Source organism: Neovison vison, chromosome 4 (genome assembly GCF_020171115.1).
Source record: "Neovison vison isolate M4711 chromosome 4, ASM_NN_V1, whole genome shotgun sequence".
NCBI classification, from domain to species: domain Eukaryota; kingdom Metazoa; phylum Chordata; class Mammalia; order Carnivora; family Mustelidae; genus Neogale; species Neogale vison.
In genome coordinates, this window is record NC_058094.1 from 16,710,451 (window position 1) to 16,738,419 (window position 27,969).

At 46.8% G+C, this 27,969-nt stretch overlaps 1 protein-coding gene across 1 annotated transcript in view; it reads left to right on the forward strand.

The window, feature by feature from the left end:
- ANXA13 (annexin A13) overlaps positions 1 to 26,857 on the forward strand; it is a 58,939-nt gene extending 32,082 nt beyond the window's left edge. The window contains exons 4-12 of the mRNA XM_044244992.1: positions 7,373 to 7,467; positions 10,698 to 10,868; positions 13,345 to 13,378; positions 13,710 to 13,789; positions 14,418 to 14,486; positions 14,903 to 15,004; positions 19,892 to 19,967; positions 23,377 to 23,489; positions 26,289 to 26,857. Coding sequence (XP_044100927.1) covers positions 7,373 to 7,467; positions 10,698 to 10,868; positions 13,345 to 13,378; positions 13,710 to 13,789; positions 14,418 to 14,486; positions 14,903 to 15,004; positions 19,892 to 19,967; positions 23,377 to 23,489; positions 26,289 to 26,408 — 860 coding nt within the window. The 3' untranslated portion in view covers positions 26,409 to 26,857. The remainder of the gene's footprint in view (positions 1 to 7,372; positions 7,468 to 10,697; positions 10,869 to 13,344; positions 13,379 to 13,709; positions 13,790 to 14,417; positions 14,487 to 14,902; positions 15,005 to 19,891; positions 19,968 to 23,376; positions 23,490 to 26,288) is intronic.
- The last annotated feature ends 1,112 nt before the right edge of the window (positions 26,858 to 27,969 follow it).

Consider the following 27,969-nt stretch of genomic DNA (forward strand, 5'->3'; position numbering starts at 1 on the left):
GCTCAGGTCATGAGCTCAAGCACCGTGTTAGGCTCTGCGCTCAGCGGGGAGTCTGCATGAGATTCTCTCTCTTCCTCTACCCCTCCCTTCTCTCTCTCTGCCTCAAACAAATAAATCTTTTTTTTTTAATTTAATTTAATTTTTTCAGTGTTATGTATCACATAATCACCCACCCAGTGCTCCATGCAATACATGCCTCCTTAATACCCACCACCAGGCTCACCCATCCCCCCCACCCCCAAAAGTGCCAAGCCAAAGCAAAATTGCATCATTGGAAAGATTTTTCTGCAGGACAATGCAACCATCTCATTGATATCCCAGACCTGCCAGGGCTGGCTTCACATGTCTAGGGTCATACTGTCCCATAGCCACAAAGGTGAATGATATAAGTCATTTTAAATTTTTGAGAAGCCAAATTTTAAAAAGCAGGTGAAAGTAATTTTAATAATATATACTAGCTAAGTCAATTCTGTATCAAAAATATAATCTCAACAATCTAAAAATTATTAAGATTTGACAACCTTTTTTTTTTTCCCGCATTAAGTCTTCAAAAGATGGTGTGGATTCTACACTTACAAAACATTTCATCTTGATCCAGCCATACTTCATGTCCCCCATACCCACAGGCAGAGTGGCTCTAGGGACCCTACTCAATCAAAAAGATTTTGTGCACTCCCCACCCACTAATCCTACAGGATTCAAATTAAGAGTGCTGTATCCTGGGACGCCTGGGTGGCTCAGTTGGTTAAGCAGCTGCCTTCGGCTCAGGTCATGATCCCAGCGTCCTGGGATCGAGTCCCACATTGGGCTCCTTGCTCGGCAGGGAGCCTGCTTCTCTCTCTGCCTCTGCCTGCCTCTCTGGCTACTTGTGCTCGCTCTCGCTCCTCTCTCTCTGACAAATAAATAAATAAAATCTTAAAAAAAAAAAAAAAAAGAATGCTGTATCCTAAAATCATATTTGATTTTTCCAAATCACATAAAACTTACAGATTTCCGTGTTTCTTTGGTGCCCCTCCTTTCCTAGGACCTGATGATGTGTGTGGTCTGGGTCTTGGTTAACCCAGAGCAGCCTTTTATCCTCCTCCCTACGCTGATACTCGTCGGGCCTTCCTCTTGGAACTCTATGCCCCTCTGCTGGCCCTTCTGAGGAGAATGACTTAAACCTGAAAGAGTGTGGACCCTGCACCCATTATCCTTTCTGAAATGTAACAGGATGCTTGTCATTCTCCCTCAAAGAAATATAGAAAGAGGCTCCAGAAGGAAAAGCTGCCATGGAGATTACCCTAGTTCTAGTTCACATGACCTCTCACTGGGTGTTCACATGCAGATTCAAACTGGTAGTTCCAAGCAGTTTCTGAGATCCTGCATTTCTAGTAAGTTCCCAGGTGTTGCTTGTCCTACGAGTCCCAGGACCGTGCTTTGGGGAACAAAGTCCATCCGTAATCCAGTTAACATTACTCAAGCCACCCTGGAGGGGAGCTAGGTCTAGAACTCAGATCTTGTGATCCCAAGCCCAATTCTCTTTCTCTCACCAGGCATGGGAATGAACTTTGGACCTGGGTTTGAGGCCCTCCCGGGTGCCTACTACTGATGCCATGACCTTAGTTTCCTCAACTGCAGAATGGGGCTAATCATGCCTCGCTACAGAGAGGAGCTGAGGATAAGGAGACAGCACTGTGCTCAGCCCGTCTTTGGGCCTCATTACATGCTGGTCTGCTCCTTTCGAACAATAAATTCAGACCCCAAATCCCCATAAAGCCCAGTAGATCAGTATGAGCAGCGAGGAGGCCTGCCCTTGAGCGGCCTTTGTTCTGCATCACTGTGGGTGGACTCGGTGGATTGGGGCTCCCCCCAAAGATATGTGCACCCAATGTGATCTTAATTGGGAAAAAGGTCTTTGCAGATGTAATTAAGTTAAGGACCTTGAAAAGGCCCTTCTGGATTACCTGGGTGGGCCCTAAATCCATTGACAGATGTCTTTAAAAGAGAAAGACTGGCTCAGTCAGTGGAGCATGCAATTTTGATGGTGGGCGTTGTGAGTTCGAGTCCCATGTTGGATGCAGAGATTACTTAAATAAATAAATAAATTTTTTTAAAAAAGAAGAATGAGAGAAAGAGGCAGAAGAGAAGCAGACACTCAGGGAGAGGCCATGCGGAGCCAGAAGCTGAGAACTAAAGGTTGCCATCAGCCTCTGGAAGTTGGAAGAAGCGAGGAACAGATTTAACCCCAGAGCCTCTAGTGGGAGTGTGTGGCGTGCTGACATCATGATTTCAGACTTCTGGTCTCTGAGTCGTGAGGGTATTAATACATTGCTGTTTTAAGCCACAGAGTTTGTGGTAATTGTTATGGGAGCCTCAGGAAATGAATACAGTGGACAAGTGAAAAGCAGTGACCTTCCTGGCAGACAAGGTTCTCCCACTCATGGCTTCCTCTACCTTCCCTACACCCCCATTTGCAAAAGAGACACCAGGGGACTGGGAAGCCAAGCCCCCGCCCACAGCATGCCTCCCAGATCCCTCATGTGGCACAGGGGCCCCGGGTGTGAAGCAGAGGGCACTTCAAACCCAACGGCCTCCCTCCTGCTGGAACTCAGCTCAGTTTCCTCCCAGAAAATTGCTGGGAGAGCAAAATCGAGGAGGCCGATCACCCTGGGCCTGACCTCTACTGTTTAATTACCCTTCAGTGTCCGATGCACAGGCAGGGCTGAGGTTCCTTCTTGTTTTTAAGAAGTCTTTCCCAGAACCACTGGGGCCTGGCCCCAGTGCCTCAAACCATTGTAAATGTTTACAGGAAATTGTTCAGCAGCACAGACTGCTTATATGACACACATATTGTGAAATGTAAAATGAGGTCATTGTTCAGTAAATCACTCCTTGGTCGGGTAGTGGGAAAGGCTCCCAGGATAAACCTGAGACCCAGATTCAAAGGGCTTGAGGGAAATCTGGTCATTTCCAGGCTTTCCCCCAAGCTCCAGGCTCCTGCTGAGCCATCCCAGAATGGCTTTGGTCCCTGGTCTCACTTTCTAAAGCATTCCAGGAAGGAAAATCTGAAAAACATTATTTTAAAAAATTTGACTTTCCTGAATTATCCAGATAGGGGTTGACTCTGGCATCAGAGTAGAAGATTTTCAGTTGGTCTTTGCTCCAAAGAGCCCACCCATACACCAATGCAGAGACAAGGTCCTTCAGAACGCTATCTGAAAGTATTTATTCACTCACTCATTCATTCATTCATTCACCCATATATGTATGCATTTAAATATCCACGCATTCAACAACTTGTTGATGAATACTGAGAGGTTTCTATGTGGATACAGCAGTGAGCGAACCACCCTGTCCCATGGCCACGTGAGGGACACAGAAGGCGGAACGTTTCATCTGTTCTGAGTAAGTGCATTGAGTTGAATCCTAAAGGAAGAGTGGGAGCAAAGGTGAGGGTCAAAGAAGTGTCCCAGGTAGAGGGAAGATCCCATGCGAAGACTCAGAGGTGAGAAAGGAAGTGTTGCTTGTTCTCAGAGCTGCCCATGGTTTATGGAAAAGCTGGGAGAGGGTGGACGGGAGGCACGTGACTTTGAAAGGCAAGTAGAAGCAACTCCAAAAGGCCTCATATGCCCTACGGAAGCGTTGAGACTCTATTCTGGATTTGAAGGGCCTGATATTATAACTTTGATACAGAAGAATGAGCAGGTGAGCTGCTCCTAAGGAAGCATGTTCTGGGGATAGTGAATGCTGGTTGGAAAAGGTGTGTATAACGCAGGAACCCCCTTTGGGTATCCGTGATTGTGCTAAGCAATGCGACAGAGGTGAACGTGAAGAGAAATGAGTGGGTCTGAGAGATACCAAGGACGTGGAATCGTGAGATCTTAATGGTAACTAGTTGGATATGGGGTGAGGGGAAAGAGGGAGCCAGGGAGAAGCCCCAGATACCTGGCTGGCACAGGCTGGTGATGGGCCACATGGGAAGTAGAAAAGGCCACCTTCCCAGGTGGAAGTGGGAGGGTTCCTTCCAGGGGCGACACAGGCAGGGAGCCGGGTCTGAGATGCGCAGGTCCTCGACCCGGGCAGGAGCCGTCCTCATAGAAAAGAAGGGGGGCTGATTCAGGAGAGCTTTGTGAGAAAAAGAAATCCCTTCTTAAGTGGATTTCTGGCACTCAGAAGTTTAAAAAAGAAAAGTTACAGAGCAAGTAATTGGACACCCGTGACCAAGGTGGAGCTGCAGGAAAAAATTCAGAGGAACAACATCAGTAACAGCGCTCCAGCTGACCCAGAACTAGGCGGCGATTAATCACCACTCTCTCATAGGTGAGCTCATCCTAGAATTTTCTGTTTCTCCAGCTGGAATCAAACAGCTAGGTCTTCCCAGAATTGTGCAGGTGGAACTAATCCCTGAGACTACGTGAACAGTCTGAGGACACAAAGCTAGTGGCTTGCCAGGACCGGCCCGCGGCTCTCCTATCCCCGTCTCCCCAAGTGCTGCTGAGGGGGACGGTGCCCGAGGCGAGACACGGGTAGAACACCTCAGCCTCTGCCAGCAAAGACAGAAGGAGAGTCTTTTTAGTCCCTTCCCCCTCTCTACAGTGATGCCCCCACTTCTGCACCTTCCCGCATGCATAGCCCCGATTTGTCTTCCTTCTACTCCTTTCACCAAAAGGCATCAAAGGCGTCTACCACCTCTTGTTCCTTGAGGATCCTGATCGCTCAGCTGGGGCGATCACGCAAGTTCAACTAATTCAGGTCCCTTCAAAAGTGACCAAACCCATGCAGGTCATAGGGAGCGGTCATCAGAAGTAGGAGTGGGAACAGGCCAATGTAGGACTCTCCAGACTCCGGTTGTGAAGAGAGGGTTTGGGGCTGCTTTCTTGAAATCTCAAGATGCTACTGAGGGTAGCGGGTGTATGAGTTTCCAAGAGCTGCTGTAATGAGAACCAGTAACCAGGGGGCTTCAAATAGCAGAGACCTACAGTCTTCCAGTCCTGGAAGCCAGAGCCTTGAGGTCAAGGAGATGGCAGGCTGTTCTCCCCACTGAAGGCACTAGGAAGAACCTGCCCCAGGCTTCTGCTCTGCTTCTGGTGGCCTCGGCTGTTTCTGGGTTTAGAGACACACCTCTCCTCTCCTCCGTCCTCATGTGGCCCTCTCACTGACTCTTTGTGGCCAGAGTCGACATTCTGTAACGGGCTTTCAAGCCTTGATCATTCAGCTACCACCTCCCTTGATTTTGATCAATCTGAGTAAAAGAAACATAACATTTTTCTTTTAATCAACTCATTCAGCCCCTGTCCTTTGCAAAACATCAACAACATCATGTGTTTAATGTCCTAGTGAGATCTTCATATATGGTTGACCCTTGAGCAACACAGGTTGGAACTTAATGGGTCCACTTATATGCAGATTTTTTATAGTACTATAAATGTGTTTTCTCTATGATTTTCTCAGCAACATTTACTTTTCTCTAGTTTATTGTAAGAATATAATATGTGATATGCAAAACATACAAAAAAATGTCAATGGGCTGTTTATGTTATTAGTAGGCCTTCTGGTCAACAGTAGACTATTACTTAAATCCTTATGATTTTGGAGACTCACAAGTTATACATGAATTTTCTACTGCAAGGGGAATTGGTACTCCAATCCCTGTATTATTCAACGTCAATTGTGTGTCTGTATGCATGTATGTATATATGTGTATGTATATGTATATACACATATATATATATCATACAGTCAGTAAAGGAAGAGGACTTCTCTGAATCCGGGCTGAAGAATGTAATTCAGGGTTTGCCATTTTCTCATACCCATACCTTCAGTACCTGGAGCATTTTTCCAACCCTGTCTCTATGGAGATTCTAAAAAGGATATTCTCTTCTTCTTTCTTATTCATTATAGGTTTTGGTATTGATTAAGTTGCCCACAATGAGTATGCACTGCTTTGAGCATCAGGAAAAAAAAAAACTTTTTAGAAAAAGTATAATTTAAAGATGTAATAGTCAGAAGTGTAAAGAGGCAACTACCCATGATGCCACGCAAAACCCCCAGAGCGGGAAAAACCTTCATTAGGACTTCTTTCTTGAGATGGACAGGGTTATAGGTGGACTTGATCTTGTAGCAATCGGGGCCTATATTTTATTTTATTTTATTTTATTTTATTTTATTTTATTTTATTTTATTTATTTGAAAGAGATCACAGAGAGAGAGGAGGAAGCAGGCCCCCTGCTGAGCAGAGAGCCCGATGCGGGGCTCGATCCCAGGACCCTGAGATCATGACCTGAGCCGAAGGCAGAGGCTTAACCCTCTGAGCCACCCAGGCGCCCCAGGGGCTTATATTTTAATCTTTTCCATTCAGTTTGAAGTACGTGGAGACCAAGGAACAGACCACAACTTTTTTTTTTTTTGAGATTGTTCAGTTTTACTGAGGTATAAATTCACATACCATGCAACTCACCCATTTAAAGTGTACAATTCGCTGGTTTTTAATATATTTACAAATATGTGAAAGCATCCCCACAGTCAATTTCGAACATTTTCATCACTTGAAAAAGAAACCTCCTGCTCTTTCGTCATTACCCCCTACCCATCCCATCCCCACACACCACTTTCTGTCTCTATAGATTTCCCTATTCCACACTTTCGTAGAGATGGAATAACATAATGTGTGGTTTTCCCTGACTACCTTCTTTCACTTAGCAGGATGTTTCAAGGTTCATTTGAATTGTAGCATATATCACTACTTTATTCCTTTTTCTGGCCAAATAATGCTCTGTTGTTTAGACATACCACATTTGTTCATCCATTTGTCTACTGATGGGCATTCAGGATGTTTACACCTTTTAACCATTATGAATGATGCAGCAGTGAACATTCCTGTGCAAGTTTCGTGTGGACATTTGTTCTCTTTTCTGTTGAGTATATACCTAGGAGTGAAATTAAGGCCATACCCATTCCTCTTTCTCCTAAAATGCCCAGCACCGTGCTTCACACAATGTGAGGCCCCCATGGATATTTCTCAAGTGAGTGAAAAGAGTACACTTTCCCACAAGATTTTAATGCTGAAGGGTCCAACTAAGTTCCCCCCAGAACTTCTGACCATGGCCCTAGCTTCCTGAGAATTAACCAAAATCAACCTCCATCTTCTTTCTTTTTTTTTTTTTTAAGATTTCATCTATTCATTTGACAGACAGAGATCACAAGCAGGCAGAGAGGCAGGCAGAGAGAGGGGGAAGCAGGCTCCCCACTGAGCAGAGAGCCCAATGCGGGGCTCGAACCCAGGACCCTGGGATCCTGAGCTGAAGGCAGAGGCTTTAACCCACTTAGCCACCCAGGTGCCCCTCCATATTCTTACTCACTCTTGGCCTTGTGTCTTTCTCTTGCACTTTAGGAACCGATGAACCAGCCATCATTGAGATATTATCAAGCAGGACATCTGATGAGAGGCAACAAATCAAGCAGAAGTACAAGGCAACGTATGGCAAGGTGATTCCAAGGGTCCTTGCAAGCAGGCACACACAGCCTTGGCCTAGGCGGTCTCTGCTTGCTCTACATTCCCAAGGCAGCAGAGAATATCTTTAAAGCTTTACCGAGTTAGCTCAAGAGAAAACAAGGTGAAACTACTCTTTACAATTGTAACTAATTACAGAAAAACTGAAATCATGTTGTTAACTTAATAGCCTACAAAATCAGTATTCCTAAACCCTTTCTGAAAATCAGCTTCCTTATTCTATAATCCCCCTGTCATTTTCCCACTCATTTGGACCATTTCTACCTATTACCATACGGATAAGCCAGGGACTTGAAACCTGGTTTTCACAGGTGGGTCTTCATACAAGAATTCTTCATCTATTCACTGGCCTTCAATAATGATGCATTCTTCATAAGTGATTATGATAAAAAACTAAAAAAAAAACAAAACCCTCAAACCTCCATTTCATTAAACATGAACACGTGTTTTCTTTCTTCATATTTCTTTTCTTCCTTCTTTTTGTTGTTGCTGATGGTGTTACATACAGAAATCCTTAAGTATGCACTAGGGTTTCTATTTTCTTTATTAATGTGAGATGGACACAATTTAACCTTTTCTTAATGTCATTAGAATTATTAGCATACAAAATGAATAATCATATATAATCAAATATATGAATAATCATATATAATAATCAAATATAGCATATGATCATTATGCTATATTCGAATCCATATTTATAAAACCTTTACAGTTTCAATCCCTCTATGTATAAATAGGTAGAGAAATGGGTTTTCTTACTTACTTGACACTGGGCAGGCAACAATCTCTTTAGACCCTGGTGTCCGCACACACAGAATGAAAGTGGTAATTTACCTTTCTTCCCAGGTTGCTGAGAGAATCAGCCAGCCTAATGATAGCACCTATCAGTAGAAGGAAGCTATTCTAGGTTTGACTGTTTCCATTTTACAGAGAGGAAACTTGTAGCTCCTCTGCATACGTGACTCATGCAAAATCACATGTTTAGTAAGGAAAGTAGCCGACACTCCAATCCCACTCTTTTGAGTCCAGGGCCAGCGTCCACTCCTAAAGAACCCATTGCCATGAGAGGAGCTGTTTCTTTCCACACTACGTGGCCCAGATGGCTGTGCTTTTACAGCTTCTCTGCAACTCTCCTCTCTGTCGGGCTGGTCAATGTCATTCCTTGAGGGCATTGACCAAAGTAAGTGAATCTGCAGTTCAGCTGCATGGAACGGAGTTGAACGACATTGAACTTCTATCCTCGTCATCATGCCTAACCATAACAGCCTCTCATGTGCCCCATCTACCCCCCCATCCTGCCCTCGTCGAAAGTCAGTTCAGGCTTCAGGGTAAAGCAGAGTAAATGAGCTCGAGGTGAGGACTTAGGGGCTTTGCTAAAGGTCACTTGGGCATTTCCAGCTTCAAAGTTTGCAACACCAACACGTGCCCATCATTTACTTACACACCAGTTCATGGATGCTTCAGACAGCCGGGACTGCCAAGGAGGTGGTCTGGAATCACAACATCTGAAGCTCAAAGACCCTGGCAAGGGACCAATCTAGGTCCCCCCATCAACGGAGTTCCAAAGAGAACATGCACCCTAAGGTGACACAGCTGGTGAGCAGGAAAACCAGGATTAGAGCAGAGAGATCCCGAGCCAGCTTCTGTGTCCAAACAGAATGTAAACACACAGGAATTTGTTTTCATGCCTGTGGCTTGGAAGAGTAGGCAGCTGGGATTTCTCTCCCCTCCAGTTCTATACAATGGCTGTCTGGCCTGAAAAGTCAGGTCGAGTCTTCGGGTGGATCCACACTGTGGGGCACTGACCGCAGGCCTGCCTTCCCGGGATGCGGCATTAGACGGAGCCTTAAGACGGAGACAGTAATACCAGTAATACAGTAATACCACGGCCCCCTCTTGAGACTGCAGATCCCATAAGACAAAGTCTTCGAGGTTTTTCTCCCAGGCTCAGAGCTCAGAAGTTCATGTGAGGAAGAGCTGATGAGTCCATTCTTCGAAAGTTCCTTGCAGCACAGAATAATAATAATACTCATTCACTGAACATTTAAAGGGTGCCAGGCACTGTGCTTGGGTTTTATACGGATTGTCTCTGCTATTTCTCCCAAAAACCCTAAGGAGGGAGTCTTATTATGCCCCCATGTTCCAGAGCAGGAAACTGACATTTGGCAAAAATACATTTCCAAAGTCACACGGCTGCTGTGACAGTGTCGTTAGCCATCATGTCGTGTTGCCAAGTGGCCAGACCCACTAAGTGCTGTGATTTGGGTTCCTAAGATGCTAGCTGCTCCGGGGGTTCCCCCACCCCGCTGGTCTGAGCCCCTGGGGGCCATCTGGATAGGAAGGTCCTGCTTTGAGGTCCTTGATTGACGCTGGAGGCACTGGCGACTCTAGTTAGACTGAATACCAATTCATGTCCCTTTCATCATTCACCCATCATGTCAGAGAGACACTGGTAGGAGCAGGCAGTTTACCTATAATAAGAGGCACTTGCCAGAAAATACCCGCGATGATGGACACTTGCTAAAAACAGGTGCCAGTAGGCATTTCACATACTTCATTTCTTCTCCCTATCTGAGTGCTCCCACGTTCTCCTATTCAGGTTTAACAAGTTAACCAAAGCAACTACATGTGGTGAGCTCAGGACGGTCCGGTTATTCCTGCTGTGCGCCTGCAAGGATTGCTACTTTATTGTTGCCCCGAGCTCTCAAACCTATTCCCATTTGGATGACAAAGGATCTGACCTCCCTTAGAGATAACAAACCCATAGTTCAGTCCTTTCTAGTCGAACAAGTGTTTGGGGGCAAGTTTGGGGGTCAGTAAATGGGAACCATGCCAATCCTTCTCCTGCTGGGGCTGTTCTAAAGATCAGGGAGAAGGCTTTCTGAACCCTAAAATGTCCAGCAAATGCTGGCTATTACTGTCATTCATCTTTGGGGTCTTCAGCCTTAAGCAAGGAATCTTCTCCGCCCAGCTGTCAGCCCCAGGACAAGACGGATAGGAAGTGTCTGGCTAGGAAGGAGACTGCCACCAGTGTCCTCCAGAGCAGGTCACTCATGCCGGTAGCATTCTGTCCCCTCACTCCCCTCCCCAAGTGCCCATGGAAGTTTTCCTGTTGACCCTGAGGCCATGCAGAGGGGAGAGCAACACCTGTCCCTCTGCTTTGGGCCACTCCCCAGTCAGGGCCCTTGCTGTCTTCCTACAGGACCTGGAGGAGGTGTTCAAGAGTGAACTGAGTGGGAACTTTGAGAAGACAGCCTTGGCACTTCTGGACCGCCCCAGCGAGTACGATGCCCGGCAACTGCAAAAAGCCATGAAAGGTCTGGGCACAGATGAGGCGGTGCTCATCGAGATCCTGTGCACAAGAAGCAATAAGGTTAGTTCCAGCCAAGCCTTCAGCCCCAGCCCCTGAGGGAGCATTCATACGCCCGTCAGAGACGGTAGCAGCGGCCAGAAGGAAAACAATTCTCTGCATTCTACTCGGGGGCTGAACCAGCGTCCGGACAGAAATGCGTCTGCTTGTCCCGTGCAGGAGAGCTCTCTCTCCCAATCTTCTGGCTGTCAGTTTTGGTGTTGCTGCCCTTGGCTTGACAGACTAGATCCTTCCAGAACAGCTGTGTCGACGTGGCTTTTGTTTCTCTTAAAGGAATGCATAGTTTTATATGCAGGAGGCAAGATTCTACTTTGCTCTTCCCAGCCTGGGTTTGCAGGTCTTCTGGCACAAATAATGCAATGCATGGTCTACGCGCGCTTGAGCAGCTGCCTTGTCCACGGTTGTCGTCTAGCATAGAGTACAAGTAGGACCGCAAAGAGGCACAGAGGCAGGTGGTGCAGACGGGGATCCCAGTGACACCCTTCCTGGCTTCCGGCACCTTCCTGGAGGTTTCCCTCTGCCTAAGCTCTCAGCAGACCTTACCCTCTGTCCCTTGGGCACACGCTGACGTTTCAGGAGCTGGAAAGAGCCTTTGTGAAGGTTTTGGTAGAAGCCTTGTTGTTGGTTCCAGAAGCCATTAGGCCCAGGGAACTCATCAAGAGCAGACTGGGTCCACAAATCATTATTCAGAGACCCCTTCCCTCTTCCACAACCACGCGTCATGTAGGATGGGGAAGTCCAGCAAGGAAAATGGCAGAAAGTCCAAACATTCTCTGAAGCCTCCAGGTAGGAAACAGAAGCAGTGTTTGGAGCAGACAGCAAGGAAAAGCTTCAACAGAGCTCTGTTTTCAAAGCCTTGAGTGCAGACGACCCAGGTTGGTTCCTTCTGCTCAGCCTGTGCTGTCCAGCATATTTCTTGAAGCACGACCATGCTCCAAGCTACAGCCTCAACCCCAAAACCCCCTTCCTAAGCATCTCCAGACTTCTCTTCTTTCCACAAGAGAATAAAAACTCTCCATTTCAGGGAGTTTCCATTCAGGACCGGACCATGGGGAAGGGTCAGCAAAGGAGGATGCTGTCAGTTTGGTCCAGTAGTTACACGGCGTTCCCAACTCAACATCCCCCACCTTCTGGAAACACCGTAGTCCCAGCCAGGACACATCCAATATGGGGTCAGTCGGCAGCCCATCTTGGCAAGGTTCCAGTCATTATTTTTCTCTTATTTGACCACATGTGGTTCCCCCTCAATCTAGTTTCCTTCAAGCCCTGCTCTCAAACAACAAACAAGCTCTTTTCCCCCCCAAGATCAAGTAGATGTGACAATAGAGAGAAGAAAAGTAGGGAGAGAGCAGCCCTCAGGTTCAGAGAGATTCCGGCAGTGGGTTGGAAGGAGCAGAGTGAAAAGAGCTGCATGGCCACAAGTGGTCAGCCCCCACCAGCCCCTATGTCCCCTCACGTCCCTGCAGGCTCCTCACCTTCCCCTATCCCCACCACCTTCCCCTGTCCCCACCACCTTCCCCTGTCCCCACCACCTTCCCCTGTCCCCACTACCTTCCCCTGTCCCCACCACCTTCCCCTGCCCCCACCACCTTCCCCTGTCCCCACCACCTTCCCCTGTCCCCACCACCTCCCCTGCCCCCACCACCTCCCCCCCACCCCCGGCTGCCTGCTGACTCTCTTAAACAGCTTCCCGGTGAAGCTTTGGGGAAACGCCTGCTCTCAGACACGGCTGGCTTAAATGTAAACTGAGGCAGCTCCCGAAGGGGCCACTCAGCGTGAGTCATTGAAATACAAAAAGCACATCTTCCCACTCCACACTCTAGAGAGAGGCCTGCCCTCCTGCACACAGCATCCCGCGGACTGAACGAAGCCTGTTTCAGGTAGAGAGAAACTGGAAACAACCTAAATGTCCAGCCATCGGGAGGTTGGCTGAATAAGCGGTGGCTTATTATGGGATGGAACATTTTGTATCCCTGAAAAAACACCCAGTGACTACGCATCAACAGAGCTAGATCTCTAAGGCGTCTTACTGAGTGAAAAAATAAGTCAAAGAACAACATATACAGTATGGCACTTTCCTAACGCATTCACGGAACAATGCTATATATTCGCAGTAGCGCGTCCATCCCTATACAGAGGGGAAGATGGATCCTTGGGCAGATACTCACTGAACTCGTGGCATTGACGAAAGGAGTGGGGATGGGGATGTGGGATGGGGTGAGGCAGTGGGTGGTCAGATGTTAGCTTGGTGCTAGTAGTTTTGCTTTTAACTAAGGAGAGTGCACGTGTCACTTGTGTGGCTTGGAAAGTTTGCACAAGGGGCTTCTTCACACCTCTAGGGACCCAGGCGTGGTTCTCTCTGGAGGAAGTTCTGGAGGCATCCTGAGTCCAGAGTCCGGCTCCAGCCGCTTCCCTCTATGTGGTTCCTACTGATCGTCCCACTTTGGAGTAATGATTTTTCTTTTATTACTCTTCCTAGGAGATCATCGCCATTAAGGAAGCCTATCAAAGGTGTAAGTGACTTTTTATTCTGACTTTGGGTAAAGAATGTTCCTTTTGGGGCACCTGGGTGGCTCAGTTGGTGAGGCGTCTGCCTTCAGCCCAGGTCATGATCCCAGAATCCTGGGATGGGAGCCCTGCATCGGGCTCCCGGCTCAGCGGGGAGTCAGCTTCTCCGTCTGCCCTCTGCTGCTCCTCCTGCTTGTACACTCAGTCGCTCGCTCGCTCTCAGATAAATAAATAAATAAAAACTTTAAAAAAATAAATTTTATAGAACATTCCTTTTAAAATACCTCTGGGAAAGAAATCATCTGCTTTCTCCCCTCCCTTTTTCTTCCTCAAAAGTATTTGACAGGAGCCTTGAATCAGATGTCAAAGCTGATACCAGTGGAAACCTAAAAAAGATTCTGGTGTCCCTGCTACAGGTAAGATCAGCCCCACTAAGAGGAGCTTCTCTTTTGATCAACTCAACTGATTACAGACCTGAATAATATCTGTAAAACTTCCTTTGTATAGTAATGTAACACAATCATGGGAGCGACAGCTTACATTCACAGGTCTTAATAGCCCCATTCAAGGGCAGGGGATCATGCAAGGCTGGGCTGCTCAGGGTCAACCTAGAATTCTGCCTGCCACAAAGGGCTTACTTAGCTTGGACTTCCAGAACCTTCCAGGACCAAGTCTCAGGGTTCTTCCATACCAGGAACCTCCGAGAGGTGAAAAGTAATACTTCTAAAGGAACATTATTAACTTTCCCATGAAGTCACTCTAGGGGACATTATGAGGTTGCTTTCAGCCTGCTTCAAGGTCCTGGGGTTTGTGAGTGACCCTGGTTCCTACAAGAAAGAAAACCCAAGTGGTGTCTCAGAAGTTACTCTGTTTATCAGTTGTGTCCTAAAGATGGCAGCAAAGAGCAACACTGTGGCTCTGCTGGGCTCCCACCTCCTCCACGCCACCCCTCTGAGATGGCCCCCAGCTTTCCAGGACTTTCTCTTTCTGTCTTCTGTGGTCAAGCAGGAGCTCAAGTTAATAACAACGTGTCAATATCTCTAGGCTGATCGTGATGAAGGAGATGACGTGGACAAAGATCTGGCTGGTCAGGATGCCAAAGATCTGTATGATGTAAGTGGGCCGGCCGGCAGGCCTCAGCTCATTTTCTCTTTTTAAAAATGTATTAGCGCTGTTTTACGCAAACGTCTCTTTCTGTCATGAAAGTGGGAGTTACTTGAGAAATAAGTATGATCTTTAAAATAGTTCTTCATATACACAGTCTTCATGAAACCCTAAGAATTGTTCCTACTCCTGCACTCCAGAGTTGACCACATCACATCCACTTTGGAACAAGGGAGGGCGTGAATAATATACATAAATATGTGAAGTCTACTCGCGGTGAAAGCCTCAAGTGCTTCGTCGATCAACTTGACTTCTATTCGGTGTATATTTTATGATTTCCTGCCAGTGAGGCCTGGTCACAGAACAGGATACTCAAGTCTTTCTGCAAAAGGCTTTTTTCAGAATGTTTGCTTTTGGCCCACAAGGCAGGGGAAGGCCGCTGGGGCACTGATGAGCTTGCCTTCACCGAAGTCCTGGCCAAGAGGAGCCACAAGCAATTACGGGCCACCTTTCTAGCCTACCAGATCGTAAGTAAACAAGTCCTAGGGTAACGGGCGGAATTCCACTAAATTCTTATCTCTGGAAGAAGATCAGGGATCAGGAACAGCCGGGGGGGGGGGGGGGGGGGGTGTCTCTGACAACAGTCATGCTTAATCGGAAGTGATTTGGCTTCTCCCCCACCTCAAGGGATATTTGAGAACGTCTGGAAACATTCCAGGGTGTCACTTGGGTGGTGGGGAGACTGTGCTAATAACATCTAGTAGATTGAGGCCAGGGATGCCACTAAACACCCCAGGGCAGCTCAGCGAAGAATTATCCAGCCCAAATGCAGTGCCAAGGTTGGGAAACCCATTTTCTTTTTTAAAGATTTTATTTATTTATTTGTCAGAGAGAGAGGGGGAGAGAGCACAGGCAGACAGAGAGGCAGGCAGAGGCAGAGGGAGAAGCAGGCTCCCTGCCGAGCAAGGAGCCCGATGTGGGACTCGATCCCAGGATGCCGGGATCATGACCCGAGCCGCAGGCAGCTGCTTAACCAACTGAGCCACCCAGGCGTCCCGGGAAACCCATTTTCCAACCTAGACTAGGCAAGCAGAGGAGAGCCACGTTGAGGAGCAAAGCCCTAGAGTCAGCATCCAGGTTCAAATCCTGGTCCTATCACTGGCAGGTGACCCGACCTCTCTGTACTCATTTGTAAAACAGGGACCACAATCCTTATCATCCTTACTGTACTTACGCCCTGACTTTACTTACAATCCTTATCATCCAGGATTCTTTTGGGAGTTAAATAAGATACGGGTAAAAGGCTCAGAATAGTACGTGGCATGTGGTAGGCACACAAACGTTCTCTCTCATTATTATTCCAATTTACAGCTGAGCTGACAACGTGCCTGCCACTCCCACGACAGATGGCATCTACCTCAGAGACAGGCTCCTGAAAAGACGTGCATAAATGACTTTCATAACAATTTTTTTTAATCTAATGATAATTTTAAGCCAAGAAGAGGAGTTCGTTATCTCAAGGCATTTAGTGCTGAGTCCTACCCTGAAAATCAGTCTTAAATTGCAAGAAGCCTTCTTGTGGAATGTCAGATTTTCTGTCTCCCATTTTATACTTGGAGAGTGCTTTTAACCATCCCAAGCACTTCTGTGCCCCATATCTCATTTCAGTGTCACAACAATAGTGCTACGTAATGTAGGCTAAGCAGCCAGTGTTACCTACAACTGTCGGACAAGGAAAGTCTGTTACGAGTAAGGCGCCATCTGTAACTTATCAGGACCACACAGCAAGCCAGTAGCAGAGAGTGGACGAGAACTCTAAGATTCCCCAGCCCCAGCCTCTACCTCGGCTGGAGCTGGCCGCTCCTCACTCGAAATAGTGTTTCCTATGTGTTGCCAGCAGATGAAAAGACAATAAGACTTAAGAATTTTATCATTACTGTATATAAGCCTTGAGGGCCCTCTGCTTTCAAATCGTGCCCAGAGTCATGATCAAAGCCAGCTGACCCTGCACTCCCTTGGCCTCTGCTCCTGGAACTATGTAGACTCTGAGCTAGAAGACTTCTCCATGACCTACACCCTCTTCCCACATGGCTGGGGCCATGGCTGGAGTTCCGGGGGATGGCTGCCATTGGTGATCACTCTGCAAACGCACGTACATGGGAGCGTGTGTGTGTGTGTGTGTGTGTGTACTTGAACTATGGGCCACCTGCAAGGATACCCCCCAGGCCAGTTGTTCTCAAAATTAATCCCCAAACAGCAGCATCAGTTTCACTTGAGAACATGTTAAAAGAGAATTCTCTTATTTAAAAAGAGAGAAAATAATTAATTAATCAATTAATTAAAATAAAATAAAATAAAAAGAGAGAGAGAATTCTCAGCCCCCACCTTAGACCTACTAAATCAGATTCTCTGGAGTTTGGGTCCTACTTCCAGGTGATTCTGGTGCATGTTAAAATTTAAAAGGTCTGCTCTAGACTACTAGCCATATGACCTCGGGCAAGTTTTTAAGGATTCTGTGCCTCAGTTTCCCCAACTGTAAAACAGGGATGATAATGGTGCCTACTTCATAGGGTTGGTAATTAACTAATGAGTTAATAGTAGTAAAGAGCATAGTAGTAGGGCATGCAATAGGTGCTCAATAAACACTAGCAACTGTCAGTAGTCCAATAAAGTTCCAATGGACAATAAGATAATTTACTGATTCAATGATTCTTTACGTGAAACTAGCTCTAACATATTACCTATTCATCATTCCAAAAGCTTTCCCAGAACAACATCCATCTTGATCTTTCTCATTGATTTTTGTGAGTTTCCCCTGATCTTAAGACCCTGGTTCATAATTCTTCCCATGGGTCTCTGGCTAAAATCAGTAAGCTGCTAGCATGAGATCACGGGAGTATGTTATGTGGCATAGGTCGTTCCTGGCATAGAGTTGAATTCTTATTTTGGCATGAAAACTTAGCGTTTTACCCTTTCTTTGCCCTCCAACTGTGAGCCTTAACTACTGACACTCTCAGAAAGCTTCCCCCTCTCTGAGACACCACACCAGAACATCACAGTCCCAAAGGTGACCAACCACAAAAGGCCTGTATAGTTAGAAATCTATAGTTCAATTTAGATATATTTCTAACTGTGTAGTTAGAAAGCTGAAGTCATGGGCCCCTGGGTGGCTCAGTTGGTTGAGGGTCTGCCTTTGGCCCAGGTCACGATCCCAGGTCCTGGGATCAAATCCTACATCATCGGGCTTCCTGCTCAGCGGGGAGTCTGCTTCTCCCTCTTACTCTGCTCCCCCCGCTGCTTGTGCACTCGCTCGCTCTGTCTCTCATGCTCTCTCTCTCATATAAATAAATAAAATCTTAAAAAAAAAAAAAAAAAAAGAAGCCGAGGTGTGTTCCCTACACAGGGCTCAGTATAAATTGTAGGTCCACATACCCAGACCCAGGCACACTGTGTCCCCACCACGCCTGTCACCACTTCTCCCCTCACCTCTCTGTGTTCTGAAGCTTGTTCCAGAGCCTCTAGCTCTAACCACTTGGGCCAAAGCCAGAGGGCCCAGGGTTCTGCTGTGGGAATGCTGTCTCTTTGGGTGAATCGGCTTGAAAAGAAATGTCTCCTCTATTCTAACAATCTCCCAACAGACACACTACCTGGTAACTAGAGGCCTCAGAGGCTTGTCTGGAATCCAACCTGGACTCTGTGTTTTGTACGAAGATCGGAAAACCTGATCTGTCTAAAGAGCCCCCTAACAATTAAGTGTTCCAGTAACTACAGTGAAAAGCCCGCCATGTGCAAAAGAGATTCATAATAGCCTGGGCCAGTCCATTGTTTTCCATTTGTGTTCCGTGGAGCCTCTGGGGGTGCCTTGGTAGCTCCCAGGAGGGGGATGTGGGCAGGAGAGAGGGAGACAAGAGGGGGCAAGGTGAGCAGTGTCCCCCTGATATTGTGTGATGAAGAGGCTGGAAGAAAGCAGAAACCCAGCAATACTGCCCAGGGCTGGGGTACAGAAGCCCTCTCCCACCTCCCCAGAACAGCTCCTTTCCTGCTTTGATCTGTTGTACGACTGAGAGACTGCAGAAAACGTAATGCACTATTCTGGCCCAGCGTTAACAATGGAAACAGAAAGCGGTTTAATGTGAGGATTATTTTTTTAGTAAATGCAAACCTGTGTGAACAAAATGTCCTCTTGAAATGCAATCTCAGTCTGCAGAACGAGAACCCTGTTCGTGGGAAAGTGAAACCAGTCCCTTTCAAAATACCAGCTCCTGCAGCAAACTGAAGAGAGGCTGGGGACAGCTAAGGAAGGGACAGGACTGAAAGCCCCCCAAGCCAGTCCCCACCGTCGAGGTCCATCACCCACACCGGCCCTCTAGATGTCGAACCCTGACAAGGAGATCAAGCACCAGGGCCTCATTAAATCTCAACCCTCCTCCCCTCCCCTACCTCTACTGTGCTCACTTTGCAAAGAATATTTTGTCCACTTGTGTTTTTGGAATAAACCACACACACCCCACCAGTGTGTCCCCAAGGACCCCGATTATTTACGGAACCACAATTGTGTCACACCCTCAAAAAAAATTTCTATGAAAGAAGTTTCAGTATTCTTAATGCTTAACTTCCTGTCCCCACACCCAACCAAGAGCCCTCCTTTCTCTTCATTTGCCTACCCTGAGTTTGGCCCCGGTGGTCCTTGCCTGAAACACAGTCACCATTTACTCTGAACTTCAGCTTCTGTAAATATTTGGAAAGAAACCTAACGTGGAATGGTGTGCAGAGTGATAGGTGGGCCAATGGTGAATACAGGATCATTTGGAATCACCCCCGAGAGAAGGAAAGTGGCATTTTGATGTGGTCAGCCCTCTGGCTCCCAGCCCAGGCAGCCCCGTTCTATCAGAAACATCAGACCAAGTTCTTATCATGAACTTCACAGTCCCCACTGCTTATTTTGCCCAGATGGTGGGTGGCTGAGTCCCCAGTCCCAGGACATGGGAGGTGAGAACAGTACGGGTAAGAGGATTGCCACCACAGACAGCCTCCTACGAAATGGAAAGCAAAAATAATTTTAAGAACGACCCTGGAACCTTAACTATTACCAAGATGTAAAGAATCATTGTAACAGTACGGATTCATTGTTTTCGCACCTCCCAATTTCACAGATGAGCATACAGGCCAAAGGAGTGGTCCTCACTGGGGTCAAATCTGACCCCCTAGAGGTCAAAAGTCATCAGCCGTGAGAGCCCCCACTCAAATGGGGGCCACCATCGCCAGCCATGTAAGGCACAGGGCTGGATAGGTTCCTTAAAGCCGCATGACCAAATCTGGAAGGGTTCAGTGCTTTTTGTAGAGAAATGACCCCACGAGTACCAAAGCCAAAAGCAAAGCCTGTAATAACAGCTGGCCTTTGGTTGTCTCTCCAGCTCATCAACAAAGACATCGAAGAGGCCATTGAAGAAGAAACATCGGGAGATCTGCAGAAGGCCTACTTAACTCTCGGTAAAGTAGACCATGGGGAGTCCCTGCCTTAGATTGGGCTGCCCGTCCCAACCAGATGTGGAGTCAGAGGTTGGCATGTTGGAAGACTTTAGGGAGTAGCTTGGAAACCACACCTCGAAGCATTGGGTAAGGGAGAGAGCGAGTGTGATGCGGTAGGAGATTTGCTGCCCCACCCCCATGGAGCCCTGGAGCCCAGAGACCAGGGGACCAGATCTTTGCACCCCACATAAGCAACCAGGAGACACTGGCTGCACCCTGGGAGCATTTGCAACCCTGGGTAAGGCAGCTCCTTGGCGGGGTTGGGCGGGGGGAGCAGCATTCCTGGGGAGGGACTCACCCATGAGCAGCCAGTAGGCAGCAGTTGGAATGAGTGCCTTGCTCCTGAAGAGGGCATCTGGGCAGGATGTACCATAGCCTCCATGACAGCCCCATTAAGATGGTGGGTCCACAAAAGCATCTGTCAACAGTCTGGGACCATTGTCTAGACTCAGAGAGCGTGGAGTGTTTCCGCCAGGTTTCCAATCCATGAACAAGTTTTTGCCCATGCCTGATGGCTCGAGGGTGTTCTTTTCCATGGTTCCCTTCAATATTTAGAATGAATGAGATCTCTTTAGCAAGACTGGGGAGGGACACCAGACCTTTCTTGTGCCAAGCGAACATCACGACCTTCTCTCCAGGTGTTGCCTATAGGCAGGAAATAGCAGAAAGATGGGCATGGCAGTGTGTCTGGCAGGCTCCTTTTTCCTTTCTACAAGCCCTGGAATGAAGGCATTGTCCATTGTCCATGCTCCTGTGGTGAGGAGTTGACGGCACCATCCCAAATAGCACAAGAAATGGAAAGATAGATCCCCACAGTTCAGTTCAGTTCCCAGAGGGAGAACTGAAAAAGCAGCCCTGAAAGTTAAAAAATGTGCTCTATCTGCCAAACTTCTTGTTTTGTTTTATTGTGGGGGTTCTAAAAAAATTTTTTGAACAACGTCAGCAATTGATTTTTTCTAATCCATCCTCATTTTGCATTCAAATTAGCAGGACCTCTACTATGATGTACAGAGGCTTAAACATCCCTGGTGTCGTTTCTGACCCACACTGACATACATGGACGACTGTCCTTAGGGCTTCAAAGATGAGTCTTTTAAGTAGTTGGAGAGATCCACTCACGGCCTGACTCAGAGGCTCCGAATCCTTTCTGTGCTTGCAACCCATGAAATCAGGAAAATACCAGAATTCACTCAGAAGATGATATTAATCTTCATTGATATTAATTATTAGTGGCAAACCACTATCAAAATTATTATTAATGATAATAATAAAGCCATTTCATTCTTTAACGGTTAGTTAGCACCTAACCCAGGTACAGCGATCAGAGGTAAGTAGGTCTAGTTCCTGCTCTTAAGAAGCTTAAAGTCCATGGTGGATACCCACAAACCAACAGATTAGGTTACAGTAAAGATAAAAAGAACCAGTGTGAAGACAGCACAGGGGAAGGACAGGCTATGTCCCTGAAGATGGGCATCATGAAATGCAGGACTTCATTGTACTCCAGTGGTAGCAAACTTAGAAGTGATTAGAAACTACCTCAACAACAACAACAACAACAAAAAGAAAGAAAGGAAAAAAAGAAACGACATTAAGAATAAAGCACACAAGTTGTAGAACATGACTTCACAGTTCCCTTTTCTAAACTTCACAGTTCTCTCCTCATACCTGACTCATAAAGATGCCAGTTTATGGCTAAATTTGAGACCCAGTGACTCCCACCTCTTGCAGCCTCTGGGGCAGCACTCCTCCAGTGGGCTCCACGGACCACCGGCATCAGAATCTTCTATGGGGAGGTGTGAGAAAATACAGTTTCCTGGGCCCCACTCCAGGTGACCTATTAGAATCTCCAAGAACGGGGCCCAGAAGCCACACTTCTCCAGGCTCCCCTGAGGGACTGTCTTGTCCTCAGAGTGGCTGGCTACATGCCACAGCTCTAGCCCCACATTTTCCTGGCTAGCCCCTTCCACACTCTTGAGGGATTCCTGCTGCTGCTAATAACGACGTTCTTCACCAGGTGTCGACTGTATGCAATAGGAAAGTTGAGGATTCTCTTCCCAGAATATCAGGAACCAGAAATATCAGGGGAGAAGACACCTAGGAAGGGTTGGAACATCCTGACATTAGGCAGACAATCCAGCATCCGTGAGTCCTGCACTGGGGAGGGTCTTAAATGAGTCTCAAATATGCTACTCCCCAAATTGACAGGTTCTCCCCACAATGGTCACCAGTACAACAGCTTTTGGATTATTTTCTGAATAAAGAGGTCAGACCCCTGAGGCTGGGCTCTTCTCCACTGAAAGCTTTGGGGAGTCCTCACGGCCTATAAAAGCAAGAAACAGACCCTCTCCCCCAACCTAGGCCCCGCTTCCCTAACCCTCTTCCTCTCCAGTGCTCCTAAGGATCGGTCATACAGGCAATTACCTAGAAAACAAGAGTTCCCATTTCAGGACATACTAAGGATGCACATTCCACATTTATGCTAAACGGATTACTTGTTATGTTATTAATTACTAACATCAAAAATGTGGTGTTCTAGGTAAATGTCAACATCTGAAGAGTAAGTGATTCGTTCCCCCAAAATGTTTGTCACGATGGGTCCCCATGACCCTGGGAGGTGGGGAGCGGAGCTGTGACTTCCCCGCAGGAGCAGAGCAGCATTCTGCTGCCTGAGTGGTGACCCGGAACTGCGCTTCACTTATCTGGGGATTAGCTCAAAGCTGGCAGGCAGGAGTAGGACCAGAAAAGAGCAAACGAGCAGGAACACAGGAAGGTGGTCCGTAGACAGCGTCAGACATTCCATCCGGCCGCATTCCAGATGGAGAACTGAGAAGAATGTGGGGCACTTGGAAAAGATTCCGAGATGAGACTCGCAAAGCAAACCCCGTGAGGAAAAACAAAGGATGGGAAGGTGGTTTCGCGCAGGAAAGTAGGCCACAGTCCAGCAGAGTGAGCTCACCATTATGAAGCTTTATTACATAGTGTCACCGGCCAATGCGTGTTTCCCCTCTGAACTGAACGCCAGCATCCGAGATTTCCTACAGATAAGAAAAAGTACTTCTGCTCGTAAGAATCATGCACTTGGCAGGGAAGGCCTGAGGGTGTGCCCAGCGTTCCTCCTCCTCTGAAGGGCCTTCAGGGATCAGCACAGGTGATGCTGAAGGGGTTTTGACTCAGGTCTTGGTTGAAGAGCCCAGGGGAATCTTCCAGATCCCATTAGAGTGTGATCTGGCTCCTTTCAAACATACGTCTCACCATTGAGTCAGCTCCAAGGGCAGCCAGGTGACACTCTGGGTCAACTGTGTCTTCAGAGGGTCTCCATGCTATACGACATGTAAAAGCCTCTCCTTCTCTTGTCCTTTGTCCTGCCCAGTGAGGTGCGCCCGGGACCAGGAGGGCTATTTCGCGGACCGTCTGTACAAGTCCATGAAGGGCGCGGGCAGCGATGAGGAGACACTCATTCACATCATCGTGGCCAGGGCTGAGGTAAGACACGCTCGACTCCAAGGATGCGGGCGGCCACTTCTCTTCTGGCCACCGCTGATGTCATCCACAAATAGTTTTTCTTCAGGGTCTATTTACAGAAAAAGTAACACACAGACAGCCCTTGCCTGCCCAGACTTTGTGGAAGACACTGTGCCGTGCTCCAATCTGTTTCTTTTTATAAAAATACAATAATGATAGTTGCTTCTATTTTTGCCCATCTGTGGCTCCGGAGAGCTGGTGGCCTGTGCAGAGGGGACCTGGTGGGGCCGCTCTGGGGAGCACAGCCATGCTCAGTTCCATTTTAAGGAAGACGAAACAGACACTGGAAGGTTGATGGCAGACAGGTCACCCAGCAGGGGAGCCAAGAGCTGGGCCCATTGTTGAACACAGCACAGGAGCCCAGTTTTTCACAAGAGACAATATTTCTCAACCTTTTTTTTTTTTTAAATTATCAATCATCCTACAAAGGAGCCTTGGGGACCCAGTGTTTTTCCTCATCACCACTCCCCTCAAAATACCAGATAGACTGTGTATCTGTTTATGTTCTGTATGTATGTATTGTGCTCTGTAAATATACGTATGTTCATTTTAAAATTTAAAATCAATTAATTAACATATACTGTATTCTTAGTTTGGGAGGCAGAGTTGAGTGATTCGTCATTGCGTAGAACACCCAGTGCTCATTCCATCAAGTGCCCTCCTTTATTCTGTTATGTTCTCTCTATGTATGTGTGTGTGTGTATATGTACTTTCACATAAAAGGATTCAGGTTCTTTTTGCCCTCTTATGAATGTACTTTTGCCCTGTTGGGAGTAGCAAACGATATGGCCCTACTTTGAGAGTGCCTGCGTGTAACATAGAGGGAGATGGGTAGCCCAAAGCTTGGGATCAGCTGTCAAGATTCTCAGTGGATGCTTTGGAACAATGGGCCGCAGAGTGAAGGCGAGACAAAATGAAGGGGACGTGGCATTTCGTCCGTAGTAGGAGAAGCGTCGCAGAATGAAGTCTAACTGAGCCCTTGAAAAAACACAGACATCTTCCCTCCAAAAACTGTTAAGTGAAGGGGGATAGATCCCAACCCAAATCCTGGCCCATGGCTTTTTGACAAATAATACTTAACATCTGACACCGTTTTAAAATATAACTTAGCAACAAGATCTCTCTTTCGTTTTTAATTTCTATTCCTGGAATTTTTCCTCCTCCACTATCATAGTTTTCTTCTCGCTTCCAGTCCATTACTCTTCCTACCCACTCCTTCCCTTCTCTAGTCTCTCTGCCACTCTCCTGAGTCTCCCTTTCTCCTCCCCTCCCCAGATCTCCCGTTGTCTCTGTCTCTCTGTCCCTTGGCCACTCACCCTCCAACCCACCCTGAAAATTCTCTGAGATCCTGAGGCTCAAAGAAGCAGGTGTGCAATGGAGCAGGGCGGGGCTTCTGAAAGCCTCCAGGGGATTGGATGGTTCTGGAGGGCTCCCTGGGGCTTTTGGTGACTCCACGTTCACTGCAACGTGAGCCATGGAATGGTCATTCCAAAATGCTCTGTCCCATCTTGGGGTTGGCCACATATCCTGGATCATTTCCACATACGGGTCATTCCCTCAGAATTCTTCAGGCCCAGTGAAATGTACTGGCCAGATCCCCTAATCTTCTAAAGCTGCCTGGTACCAGAACGGAGCCCCAGTGTCGTCCATCACCCTCCCCACACTGACTCCCACCATCCCAACTGCTCCCCGAGCCAAGTGGGGGACCAGAGAGGAGAACAGCATCCTGCTGGAGTCTCCCTCCTGCTCAGCACCCACTTCGCACAATCCCTCATTTGCACAATCCCGCACCTTCTTTCTCTCTTAGTTCATCCCTCCAATGGAGGCAGGAGGAAAAAGAACCAGAAACCTAAGGGACAGTTTATGAATCTGTCTAGAATGCACAAGAGAGTCTACAGTCTTAAAAATTAAAAAAAGAACCCAAGTCCCTGTTAAAGAAAGCTCTGTGCTACTTTTATTAGACATTTCTCTCTGTACATCCATTTTTTCTGGTGCAAGTATGGTCTCCCTCACTAGGTTCTAAGAGTGTTTGGAGCTAACAACCTTTTTATTTATTTTCCTTCTGAGTCTTCTGCCCATCTCCAGCACCCAGGTTTTTCAAGTTATCAATGAATTCAAAATAACCCCTACAAATTGATACTGATTTGAATTTTGTTGATTGGCACCGATAGCCTTGCTGAACAGGGTAAAACAGTCAAAAAAAAAAAAAAACTTCATTTCAAATCTCTGTTGATAATTTTCTTAACCCTTTACCAAGGGTCAGCAAATTGTGGCCTGTAGACCAGGCTTGCTACCTAATAATGATTCATTTTTAAATGACTATAAAAAAAACTCAAAGGAAAAATACTTTGTAATACATAAAAATCATATGAAATTCAAGTTTTGGTACTCATAAATTTTATATTGGGATATAGATATATAATAAATTTATATTGGGATATAAGTATATCCTTAAAGTTGCAGAGATGGATATATATTTTTTTACATATATATTTATATTTTATGTATATATAATATATATATTTAATATATATTTACATATATATAAATAAATACATATATTCAACCTTTAGAGATATAGACTCTGCTTTCCATTCCCCATTCATAAAACAAAAATAACTATAGTCCTTATTGCGAAGGGTTGTTTTGTGGCATAAATGAGCAAATGAGGACAGTCTATTCAGAACAGTACCTGCCTGCCTTCACAGGGAACATGCTATAAATGTTCTTGTCCTCATGCTGTTGTCATGTCTCCTCCAGGCGGACCTTCAGGGGATAAAAGCGAAGTTCCAAGAGAAGTATCAGAAGTCCCTCCTTGACATGGTTCGCTCCGACACCTCTGGGGACTTCCAAAAGCTGCTGGTGGCCCTCTTGCACTGAACCGAGCCAGAAGAGCGGGAGCCCGGGGAGGAGCCACCCTTGTTGAGAGCCCATCTCAAACCAGATCTGTAAATGTGACTCCAGCACATAAAGTACTGAAGAGTCCTGGCTTATTTTCTTGGCAGCTTGAATACCGTAGCCCAGCCAAGCTGTTTAGGTGAAGGGCAGCAGCCTCCAAACGCTTGGACCGGTCACCCCGAATGCTGGCTTAGCAGGTACCCGAGCTACCTTTCGGCTTCCCTTTAGCCTGGTGAACTGAATGCTCTCTGAACACAAATGAAATTAGCCGTTGATGAAAGGAACTACACTTGTAATGGAACATTCAGAAGAATATGTATCACACAGAGGTGGGTGAGGACTGAATGGTTAAAGGACAGCCCTTCCGTGGGGGCACCTGGGTGGCTCAGTCAGTTAAGCATCTGTCTTGGGCTCAGGTCCTGATCTTGGGGTCCTAGGACCGAGCTCCATGTCTGGATCCCTGCTCAGTGGGGAGTCTGTTTCTCACTCTCCTTCTGCCCCTCCCCACCCCTAGCTTGTGCGTGAGCTCTCTCTCTCTCTCTCTCTCTCAAATAAATAAATAAATAAAATCTTTAAAAAATGTTTTTCCTTCTGTGTGTTCAATGTCAAATCCTCAGTGGTAATTAAAGTGGGTTATGCACCCATTGACTGCTTTCCCAAAGACTCTGTTGATTAGTTTGGCTCTTGTCCTGGAAACACAAGACTTGTGAAATTCAAACATAGATGGGAAATGCAAACAATCACTTTTATTAATAATCACCAAAGACAACAATCAGGGCTAGCAGCAAGGAAACAGTTGAGGTGTCCATGTGGAAAGTAACTAGGGGTAAAACACACTCATCTGCCGCCTGGTATAAATGGTTCTTGCCGCCCTAGACATTTAAGCCACTTGGTCCTCAGATCTGGTCTTCAGATACAATTGGGCTGGGCACAGTGCCAACAAGATCAAGGTCAGGGAGCTGACTCTCAAACAGATTGGTCCCACACCTATAGAATCTCTGTTCAAAATGTTAGTCTCCCAGCCATGTGTTACTAGACATAGAGGGGACTGTCAAGAGAACATGGACACTTTGATCTGATCTTTACGGTTATCATTTACTGGGTGATTACTTGTGTCTGGCATGGCTCAGTAGCACACTCTCGTGTTTAATCCTCTCGACAGCCCTATGAGGTTAATATTACTCCCATTTATCAGTAGAGGAAACTGAAGAGTTGGTTACCAGGCTGGTAATGGAGACTCAGGCCTCCATGTTCAACAGAATGCTCTAAGTAGATGAATACAGGCACAGCTCTCTGCCCATGAGCAAAGAGGGCACCCACAGCTCTGCCTGCAGGAATGGGAAAATGCTTCACAGAGATGCATGTGTGCTGGGTTTTGAAGAATGTATGAAAATCGTCCAGAGAAACAAAGTAGAAGGGCAAAAGCAGAGGTTCAAGCATGGGGAAGCAGGATGTGTTCAGGAAGTGGTGAAATCCATTCTCCCCGGCATAGATGCGGTGAAAGGAAGGAGGGTTGGGGAGGCAGGCCGTGAAGCCGTTGAAA